General features: G+C 38.3%; 1 protein-coding gene across 1 annotated transcript; it reads right to left on the bottom strand.

Annotated features, from left to right (window-relative positions):
- Positions 1-4,085: 4,085 nt before the first annotated feature.
- Positions 4,086-10,803, bottom strand: arl3l1 (ADP ribosylation factor like GTPase 3, like 1). The gene is made up of 6 exons (XM_047352953.1): positions 10,549-10,803; positions 9,658-9,801; positions 8,727-8,843; positions 8,398-8,448; positions 6,945-7,130; positions 4,086-4,530 (listed from the first exon to the last, which is right to left on the bottom strand). Exons 1-6 carry the CDS (start codon positions 10,564-10,566, stop codon positions 4,483-4,485), a joined length of 564 nt encoding a protein of 187 aa, XP_047208909.1. The 5' UTR covers positions 10,567-10,803; the 3' UTR covers positions 4,086-4,482.
- Between the last annotated feature and the right edge of the window lie 983 nt (positions 10,804-11,786).

The following is an 11,786-nucleotide window of genomic DNA, read 5'->3' as shown; positions in this document are numbered from 1 at the left end:
AATGGCTTCAATTTATATGAGGAAAAATTTGCCTTATAAAACTTACAGCCTTCATGATGGGAGTTTGTAGAGTCGTGATCAAAGTTACTTGAGCTTTTCAAAGAATCACTGACCTTACTACTGCAACACTGGCCTTTACAATGACTCAGACTGATTTCTACATAATTCGTTCTTTCTTAGAGTTGTATTTTAATAAATTGACATAAAAACTTATTTGTTCTGCACATTTCTTCTTTTAGATAATAGTTATTACATGTTTCTTAAATGTCCCTGCCGTAAAGCTTTGCTGCACACAGAATAATTTCTTGTATTGTTTGTTCTGCTGCACCTTGTGGATGTTTTGTCTCTTTATCATTATGGATCTCTTCTGCATCTCTGCATCATTGAAAAGCTCATCCACTCATAAGAGGGAGGCATTTGTCACTTCACACAGGATATTGGCTGCTGAGATGAACTACATAGATCAATTTGTTTTTCTTTATACTTGAAGACAACAGACTTCACTCATGTTAACACTTTCATTTGATTTATATTTTTTATTTAACATATTTCTATTTGGATATAGATTTATCTTAAAGTAATGTTGCACTTGTACACAAGGACCAACTTTAGTTAATTTTCAGAAATTCTACTGAACAGTCTTTTTTCGCCTCATTTTCTTTCTGCTCTAAAATACAATCAAACCTGTGCCATTTAGGGATTGCAAAGTTTTTCTTTGTAGTATCAGCTTCACTTATACATATATGTCTTTTCTCGGTCTAACCACTCAGACTACATTTTGTACTGACTGGTTTTCAAATGAGCTGTGCTTGTATGTAGTGTCCTCTGCTTCTACACTGCATCCGTTGGCCGATCGTGACTCTTTCCGGGTTGAACCAATGGAGCAATGGAAGCAAGATGCATAGAAGATGGCCAGCAGGAGCAGGAAGCAAACAATGCAGAAAATGACAATAATCACAATTGTGTGTAGTTCCATGAGGTGCCTGTCCTTAGGGAGGACTGTTGTGGGGGTCAGAAGGCTCAGTGCTGTTGGGGTAGCATTGAAACTGGTGGGCAACCATGGCTTGACAGAGGCGAAGTGGGTGACTACTGGCATGATGAGAAGGTGTGCTTCCTTTGGTGGGCTGGGCAGGCTTGCTGTAGATGATGCTGCTGTAGATGCTGTAGATGATGATTAAGAAGAAAAACACATCCAATGATTCAGTTGATTACAAATGTAAATGAGGCCCAATTACCTGAGGTCACTTTCAAACAGGCACATTAGATAGTAACACGGTGGAGTGTGGGCTGAAGCAACTATCAGCTTCCTTAAATGACTTTAATATCAAGAAACCAACCAGTCTCACTGCCTATCCAAAATCCAACCAATCTCATGGATTAACAATAAAGTTAATTCATCTCAAGATTAATTATTGACCTTTTAAGGAAGTAAAACACTGCACTCACAGAGGAGGCAGAAATACAATGTTTACGCTCCTTGATTTAGCTTTTTAGGGTCCAGTGGAGCTGCACATAATTTTCATATATAAAAAAAAAACAATACATTTTGAATTCTAAGTAAAACATTCATTATTTTTAGAGACTAACATATTGTATTGTAAAGACTTGTTGAACTAAGAGCCATTTTTTCTACTCTAAATAATGAAAAGCCCAGCTAAAGTGGGCAGGACAGCGAAGGACAGCAGAACAGCAAAGACTCTGGGGACAAATTGTCACTTTTCAAACATTTTTTCATGCTACAACAGGGTAATGGTAAAATTTAGCAAAGTTAAAGCACACTTTGAACCCCAAAATGATATACAATCATATAGCTTTGCACACAGTATGTAGATGGTTGTACAGAATTGTTTTAACCTTTCATTGTTTTTAAATTTGGGATATTAATTGCACAAGTATTTAAGACTAGTAAACACAATTGCTACAATATTTATCTAAAAATGGTTGACATGAGACAAAATAAAGGATTTTAAACAACGCCACAACCTACAAAGCAATGACTCATTCAAGTTTGGAATTGCAACTTTTCTAACTTCTGGTTGGACCTAGCTGTGCTGCATTGCTAATGCTGGCTGGTAACTAAACGGGAACAAGTGGAAATTAACTTTCTGCTGTGTTATTCCAGCATCTTTTGTTGCCACTTGTGTAGTTTTACTTTTACTTAATCCTTCACACACCACAGGAAAGGTTGAACAACAAGGAGCCCCCAGTTCTCTGCATCAAAATCTTTCCCATTGAAATTAAAAGAAATGCAAGCATGTTGGAGTGATTTTAATTTGCCTTAAAGAATTTTGTACCACCATTAGCAAACTGACAATGCTTTACTATGTTAAGCTTGTCAACACCTGACACTCTTCACTTTAAAGAACATCTTTACCAGCTGCGTATTTTAAAACACGACACAGATCAGTCTTCTGCTCCTACCTGCCGCATTCAGAAGCAGTACTGTTGTTCGATCTCCTTATTGTAGGATTCAAGGTTTTCTTTTGGTGAGCACAGGTTGGGAAAATGTCAGAAATGAAGGAAAAAGAAAGGGAGGGCTGGAGAGCAATGGAAAGGAGAGATGGCTGGAGGATCACGAATAACAGGCAGGGCTGCCATGGCAACACAGGCTCAGGGAGCGCCAGTATGACGGTGACATCACAGCACCCTAACATGCAGTTATTTATGATATACAGTGACATTCATGTAGATGTTTTGCAACAAAAGAAAGAGTTTGGTTAAAGCACAAACAGACCTAAAGCTAAAAAACTGTTGCCTTAAGTGAAGCCTATAATTTATTGACAAACTGCCAGGAGTTAAAGCTTTTGCCTAACCAGAAGGTCCGTGATAACGACAAACAGATTCCTCGGTGGCTAAGAGATTATTCAGACCCTTTGGTGGAGCCACCTGTTAGTTAAAAAAAAAGCCACAGTGCACGTTGCAAAATGCCAACTTAGCTCCCCTCCCTCCCCCCAGTGCCTGTGCTGTCTGTCTGTTTCAAACTACCATAATGATCCATTTTTCACAACTTGTAATTGGTGCGGCACCCCCTGGTGAAGTACTGCGGGGTGCTCAAAAGCAACTGAGGACTGAAAATGTTCAGTCTTGCTTCAGATTATATGTGCACGAGGAAAATCAACAAATTCATGACCATTTATCGAGCAACCTAAAACTCTACGTCAGAAAAAAGTATTCATTAGCATAATTCAATGTGTAAAAGGACACAGAATGGACTCTGCCAGCTGATGATTTCAGAGTGCTTTCAAGTGGTTAATTACAGCTTTACACAATAGAAACAAAAGATCTATTACATCCAAATGCAGTTAGGAAGAGTTTTTAGCTTACACCAAGGTCAGTCAAACAAAACAAAACATGAGGAATAATCACAGGGATGTGTGTGCCCTAAAGCCTGGAGGGTCTCTGATAGCTGTCCTCTCAAGAGAGACAGCTGACGAAGAGGGAGCTCTGAAAATCAATGGTCTGAGCACATCTTAAAAAGAACATAAAAACAGGCTTTCTCCCTCCGAGTTGCTCACATGTAGTAGATGATTTGCATTTCAGCTGGAGGAACAAATGGCGTTCACAGCTGGATGCAAGAGGTGTCATGTGGCAAACTGTCTCGGTGAAAACTGATGATGACAAACAGAAATGCTGCAGTGAGACGGGCAGTCTGCTATTTAATAGTCCCAAAATTAACATATAAAACGTTTCAGGGAAAAAAAAAGTCTCTGCTGAAATTACCCAGTCTCGCTCTGTGTGTGTAATTTCCTGCACTGTTTGCTCTGCTATGCCATTAAGATTTGATATCTTGTTTTCTATGCATGTAAGTGTGTAATTTTAAACTGTCTTATCTCAAAGTCTTGTTGCGCAATTTGTCTCTTTCTCACAGCAAAATGTAAGCACTTGTCATATTAGCTTGTAATTGTTTCACAGTCAAGTATGTACATTGACATTAATGCAGTTTCTGTCCATCAATGGCAAGTTGTTTTCCTTCTATTTTATCTTGAATGCGATTGGCCCTCCTGCCTGTGTTTGGTGCCAAGTAAAATATATAGACACCTTGATATATAGGGATGGATTTGATTCAAAAACAAGTAACAACAAAGCAGAAATCACAAATTTTATTGTCAAAATGTGTACTTTACACACCGACACACATGATTGTGCATGCACACACACAAACTGCTACTGCATGGCTACACACCTTTCTTGGTTATTGTAGTGTTAAAGAAAGCAAACAGATTCAACACACTGATATCTTTGGAGATAAAGCTGAAACATTTCACTACTTAAAATGTTAATACTCATTAGAGCTCGGGGTACTTCTTTATATTGACTACCTTTGTAAAATATTCATAAAAATAACAGTTCATAAAAACAAAGTTATTTAGATCTATAAGGTGAGCTGAATGCATCATAATAAAGTGAAGTGAAACATTTCAATTCCAGTTTGCGATCTTCATTCTCTGATTGTTTCTGGTCACTATTGTTTGGGATGGTGCTTTACTTCTTCTTGTTCACAATGTTGTTGCAAATCCAGTTCATGCCATCCTGTTGGTAAAATAAAATATAAGTTGTGTATGTAAATCATTACATGCATGAATTCAAATAGTCTCTGAACAGATCTGCTGTCCTGATTTTTCAGTACATCTTCATACTACATTTCTTGCAAAAAGCGTTCATGCCAGTTAAGCTTTTTCACATTTTATCACCTTACAACCGCAAAGTTTGATATATTTTTTCGGGATGTTTTGTAACAAACCACCACAAAGTTACTCATAATTGCTAAGTAGAAGGAAAATGATACATAGTTTTCAAAACAAAATGGTTTTACAAATAGAAATCTGAAAAATGTGGTATGTGTCTGAGTTCAACCCAATTTTATTCAATACTTTGTAGAACCATCTTTTGCCGTAATCGCAGCTAAAAAATCCTTTTACGGAATGTCTTTACCAGCTTTGTACATCTAAAATTAAATTTATTTTTACCCGTTATTCTGTGCAAATTTAGATTTGCTGTGAGATGGGATGGAAAGTGTTTGTTAACAGAAATTTCAATGTCTTAGCACAGATTCTCAATTTTATTGAGGTTTACACTTTGACTAGGCCATTCTTACACATGATTATGTTTTGATCCAGTATGTTTAAGGTTATTGTCCTGCTGGAAGGTTAATCTCCAACTCATGCTCAAGTGTTTTCTTCCACAGTTGCCCTGCCTTTGGCTCTATCCATGTTCCTAAAGACTCAGACCAGCTTTGCCGTTTAGGCTGAAGTATCCCCACAGTGTGATGCTGCATCCATGAAGTCTTACATGCAGGTCAGAAAGTTCTGTTTTGGTCTCATCTGAGCAGAGCACTTTTTTCTCCTTTACATGGCTGCCAGAAAACTGTAAACGGTTTGCTTGCCACTTCTTTCAATGTTTCTCGGATTATTGCTATTCCTATCCAGCCTTTAAGTTTAGCTGGTTTGTCATGTCTTGGTCGTTTTGCAGTTGTGCCATTCCTTTTCTATTTTTAGATTTTGTAACCTAATCCTGCTTTGAACCTGTATGAAATTTTGAAAACCATGTAAAAAGAGAGATCATATTTATCCATACAGAGTTTAAAATTCTCCATCTCACATATAAAGCCCATAATGATCTAGCTCCATCGTACCTCAGAGATCTGATTGTTCCATATATTCCTAAAAGAGCACTTCGCTCTTAGACTGGACTGGTGGTGCCTAGAGTCTCTAGAAATAGAATGGGAGGCAGATCCTTAAGTTTTCAGGATCCTCTCCTGTGGAACCAGCTCCCAGTTTTAGTCCGTGAAGCAGACACCCTGTCTACTTTTAAGGCTATGCTTAAAACTTTCCTTTTTGATAAAGCTTATAGTTAGAGTGGCTTAGGTTATCCTGAACTATCACTGTAGTTATGCTGCTATAGGCTTAGGCTGCTGGAGGATAGAATGGCCACTTTCACTCTCTGCTACATTCTCATACTACTATACAAGTTAGAGTTATTTGCTGTTATTTCAGCTTTTAACTTTATGTTCTCTCTCTGTTTTCTCTCTTCCTAGAAGCTACATCTGGCCCGGCTCTGTGTTTAGTTGTGGCACCTTCATGGAGAGGGGCATCAACTGAGCTGCTGCTGCCAACAACTTAATAGTCTCCTTCTACAGATGATACACTTGGTCATGTCTTTCAGTGTTTAACCCGGTCTCTCCTAGACATAGCTACTGACTGAGCTTCTACTCTGACTAACTCTATGTGCTTTCATACTCTTGACTTGAAAACTGACTCATTTCATCTGGTTAGCTGTCTTTCTCTCCTAGATGAAGCGACTAAAGGAGCTACTACTGTCTTTAGCATTTTACTTTTCTTTCACATAGAAAGTACTCCTGGATCAGTGCTTCTTTGTTCTCTTGTTCTCTGCTCTGTTCTCTCAAATCCCCAGTCGGTCGTGGCAGATGGCCGCTCACACTGATCCTGGTTCTGCTGGAGGTTTCTTCCTGTTAAAAGGGAGTTTTTCCTCTCCACTGTCGCTACATGCATGCTCAGTATGAGGGATTGCTGCAAAGTCAACGCCAGTGACTGTCCACTGTCTCTACATGCTCATCCAGGAGGAGTGAACACTGCAAGCCATTAACGCGATGCAATCTGCTGGGTTTCCTTACATTGTATTTTTTTTAATGAATTGGAATAATTAACTGAATTTGACTGCATTGTTTGATAACTATGACCAACGTGGATCAACTCTACGATTTGTCTGAATTGACTTTGTAAAGTGCGATGAGATGATATGTATTGTGAATTGACGCTATATAAATAAACTGAATTGAAATTGAATTTAATCATTTTCCTTCCAATGCACAAAGATGCACTACTTTGTGTTGTGTACGTTCTGTCCCATAAAATCCTAATGAGATACACAGAGGTTTGTTGTTGTAACATAACAAAAGAATTAAATAAATAATTGCTGCTCCTTACCTGAACTCCCTCCCCGGACACAGCTGAGCAGGCTTGAATTTGCCATTCGCGGTCCCGGTACGTATGCAGGTTGAGACCCTCAGCGATCTCACTGGCCGGTGACGCAGTGGCCAGATCCTGTTTATTAGCGAAGATGAGCACTGGAACGCCCTTTAAATTCTCCTCATCGATCAACTCAGACAGCTCCTGCACAAACAACTTTTGTGAGTCATGCAGACTGAATTAATGAAACATCTGATGTAGAATAATGAAAGTGTATCACCAACCCCAAAGTGGTAAATTAGATACAGATAACAAATTTTACCTGCTTGGTTAGAGATAGAGTTCAGCCATCTTTCACCCTGCTATATGATTAGAAAAACACCTTGTACTATATAGATACACACACACACGTACGCATATATATATATATATATATATATATATGAGATTGTTTTTTGCTCAGAGAATGAGTTCAAAATTGCTTTCTGTCATTGTAAGTTATCAGAGGTGAGATTATAAATAAACATCTCTTCCACATTTCTTCTTACTTGTGGTTATGATATATAAAAAGGATTTAGATAATTTAATCTTTCATTGCAGTAGCATGATATCACAATGAACAATTTTGCTGCAGTTTTCTAACAGTAAACCTTGCATATTTTTGGCCTTCATCATCATCCTCGCTGTTTGGTTTTGTTTTTCACTGTTCCAATTTTAAACTTATGTTTGTTTGTCTACTCAATAGGTAAGTTTAGACTAGTAGCACCTTTTGGTAGCTATTTACTGATACAAGTAGAGTAACAAAATTTTGGCTTATTTGAATGGCATCATTCAGGTCAGAAAGTGGCTAATGGGAAGGGGCCCCTGTGTCACATCATATTGATACCCCAGGGAAACAGAAGGTCATGGATTACTAACCTTATGCTCATGTTCAAAAACTATAGTGTAAATAAAAAAAAGTAATTTATTGTAAAGGAATTGTTTCATGTAGCATCAATAATTTGGCTGAGCAATTAATTCTTAATGTAGGATTTTGTTTCCAGTAAACAAATTAATCCAATTTATATTTTATAATTTTCTAAAGAGTGATAACGCAACTGCAATAATCTACAGTCTTATCTTGATGCTTTTTGCACATCTTTGTAAATAAATGGAGAGGACATCATGCATAAAGACAATACAATGCATGTATTATGTTGTATTTTCATTATTTCTCAAGACTTTATTGAAAATGGTCAACTCAGCAAGCAACCTGAAGATAATATCTTCTTCAGTTTTTAGAACCCTGATCTGCATATTTATGCAATAAAAATGTCCTGGATAAGAAAATTAAAATAAATTTTAAATAACGATACATCAGTCAGTTGGAAAATGTGTTTGAAAAGTCAAACTGCTTAAGTGCATCGGATAATGACATTAGAAAACTGTGATGCACTTTTATTTTTTGGTCAGAATGTATTTCCGAACTCACCAGTCCTGTCTCCTCAAACCTCTTCTTGTCTGCGCTGTCAATAACATAAATCTGAAAAATAAAGGGTATTCACTGAATTTCATGTCAAAGTTTGGCAATCTCCAAGAAGCCAGAATGTGTTATATGCTGTCTACATTTATATTTGCAACATTTCAGTCTGGAACTGCAGGTAGATGTTCCTTTCATCCTAAATATCTACAAACCTGCCATCATAATCATAAATCATAAAATCTTACAAGAAGTGAATAGGAGCTCTTTTTTCAGATGTGCATTACCATCCTTTATAAATAATCATACAGAATGACTTGAGTTAAATCAACATGGCTCACCAAGAGGTCTGTTTTTTCCAGGTACTTTTTCCAAAAGGGTCTGATCTTCCTCTGCCCTCCAATGTCCCAAACATTGAGTTTCATGCCATGAGAGGCCACGCTCTTTATATTGAAGCCCTGAAAGAAACCACAGAAAGCAACGTGTCACTACCTGCAATTCAAAATAGATGCAAACAGAAGAGAAGGCCTCCTAAGAAGTGTAACGTATAACCTAATCTTTGCTTGTCGTTCTCAGCTACAAACATATTATGCTTCAGTGAGAGAGTGATGTGTGCTTTAGTCATTAATGGAAAAACAGCCAGTGTGTTAATCCGCTGGTGTTTTTCATAACATCTCGCCCGTGTTTCACTCTGCAAAGTTGTATAACGACATTATCCCGAGGGCCAGCCGTGGAGCAAATCTAAGGATAAGACCAGAAGGATAAAGCGTAGAGTATGGGCTGATGTGTCAGGTCTGATTTACTTTTACGGACATCGTCGCCGCGTATTACTGGTCGACATCCTCCTGCCCGAAGAGCTGTCACACTTGTCTGGGACCTGGCAGTACATCAAATATTTTCTTGGAAAAGTCAGATAAGGGCGTCAGATAATGACATTAGAGATTAGATAATTGCATCAGCGCGAGACGATAGTAGGAATAAAAAGGAAAACTCAGTTTCATGAGAGTATATCTTTCACGTAAATGTGTTGCGAAGATACAAATCTGGACATGGTTAATGCTCTGATCAAATGTCATTTAAAGAATGTGAAGATGCCATCCATGTGTCATACTTTTACTACATTGTCAAAAAAAAAAGTTGAAAAAGTCTGATTCTAATACAAGAAAGCCGACATAAAAAAGACCGTTAATGCACAAGCACACACACTTCAAAAGTGAGAACCCATAGTTGGTTACCAAGCAGCCTGCGTGTCATTTAATGACTTCCTCATACCTGCGTTGGTGTGATTGTGTTCACGTCTTCAGAGGCGAGGCTTTTCAGCAGTGTGGTCTTGCCTGCATTGTCCAAACCCAGCAGTACTATCCTGACATCCTGCTCCGTGGATCCTTTCAGTTTCTCTATGACAGAGAGTAAGCCCTGCAGGGGAGTAGGTGTCAGGAGCAGGAGGTCAAACAAAAAAATATGGCAAGGAAAAAACTGTGTTCACACCAGTAAAGACACAGCATCTTTCAGTACTTGAGTACTTGTAGTGGGAATCAAGCAGGAGCAACAGAGATCAACCACTTCACCAACTGGTTGATTGTAATAAAACTGTCGAACAGCTAAATAAAAGACAAACATGGCTTCTACTTGAAAACTGACATAACCACTTGGACCTCTCTCTGATTCGAGGTCAAAGCTCTTCTTCCAACTCATGTTCACAGTTTCAATGTGTCTACAAACCCCTGTCAATTATGAAAAAAAGATTTGTCTGATGCTCCATTTAGAAAAGCACTGGCATCAGATGCTCCGTTCATACAATAGACCCCTGTTTAATGTGATTAGTCTGAGAGGTTGCACAACAGTTTACATAGCGCAGCAGGACTGCCACACTGCTGACAAGATGCACCAAAGCTTTGAACATTTCATTGGAAATGACGCATATGACGGTGCTTGTGTGATTAACTCTACATCAAAGAGCCCAAAGTAACGGTATAATTAAAGTTGAACTGACACAACCTGAGGAATTCGGATAATCCATCCTGGGTGAGAGCGACAAAGAGAAAAAAAAGTTAAATCCTGAATGGTTCATCTTCTTGGAGTCATAACCACTTGAGAGAAACAGATACATGTAAACTCACATTTGATTTGTTAAGTCCTGCTGTAGCAGATCAGATCACCTACCTTTTGAGCTTCTCCCATATTGGTGTGTGTCCTGTGGCCTTGCTAACAGGATGCAGCTACATTCTCCAGTGACACACACACAGGTGTGTAAGCAATCCAGGTCACACAGAGTATCTCTCTGGATAATTAACCTGCAAACGCTGCTTTTTTACTCTCTTCCCTTTTCAAAAAACTTGTCTAGGATAAGTGCTATGTGTGTAAGTGATAATGTCTACCTGGGCGTCAAAGGCTCCTTAGTGCCACTGCGAGCAGGAAGAGGGGGAGGGTGGATGGAGACTAGGATTAGGAGGCCAGAATTAGCCCTAGCCATCCATGCAAAGGCCGCTCCATCCTTCTCCCTTCCCCCCGCTCCTTGGTCCATCCTTCTATCTCCACTTTGCAGTGGCTTTACTTGGATTATCCATTTGCCACCTGCTGTGGGAAGAAGCTAAATAAACAGCCCTTCCCAACCCATTCACATAGACACATTGAAAAAAAAAAATCAGCCATATGGCTGCTGATAAAGGAAGACCACTCTGAACACTTTGAGGACTTCATGTGGACAAGGTTAACATGCAAATGTTAAAGGGTTGAATCAGTGTTGAATCAAGAGACTATTGCTGCTTTCATGAGTCTGATTTCTCATATGGTTGCCTTTTAGAGGGGAGAGCAAGTATTTATTGTTCAATATATCCATTACATTATAGCCACCGTTAAGCTGCTCCGGGTAGAGTGTGCTCCTGAGCATCCAGCAGGATTAGCGAGAATGTCTATCCTATGTTTGGATTAAAACATTTCTAGGCTCTTTTTGTCAACTTAACAGGGCAAATTGGAAGTAGTCTTATTTAATGAAAATTGTCCAAATGGCAGGGAACATGAGTATTTAACACATTGTTTTTCATAGTGTATATATTTTAAATAGGTCCACAAACATAAAATTCACCATAGATGTTGGTAAAAACCAGAATATTCCAAACATACAAAGAAATCAAAAAAGTAAATACATGCGTTAATTTGTATTGAACACCCTTAGTGTTCATAGTAAATAAAGTAAAAAAGGTTTTTAGTTAATGACAGCTTTAAGATGTCTACTGTATGGAAAAGAATACTAGTTAGATACATTGATTAGGTATAAATGTGGTACATCGTTTCACACAAACTGTCTTTAAAACTTAAACATTTTGGGAACCACTTCCATGAACTCTGATCTTTAAAATTGTCCATAGATCTTCAATCGGATTCAAGTTGATTGATTGACT

The sequence above is a fragment of the Girardinichthys multiradiatus genome, chromosome 23 (assembly GCF_021462225.1).
Source record: "Girardinichthys multiradiatus isolate DD_20200921_A chromosome 23, DD_fGirMul_XY1, whole genome shotgun sequence".
In the NCBI taxonomy this organism is placed as follows: Eukaryota; Metazoa; Chordata; class Actinopteri; order Cyprinodontiformes; family Goodeidae; genus Girardinichthys; species Girardinichthys multiradiatus.
The sequence above is the reverse complement of the archived record's forward strand: the minus strand, read 5'-3'. Positions and strand labels throughout refer to the sequence as shown.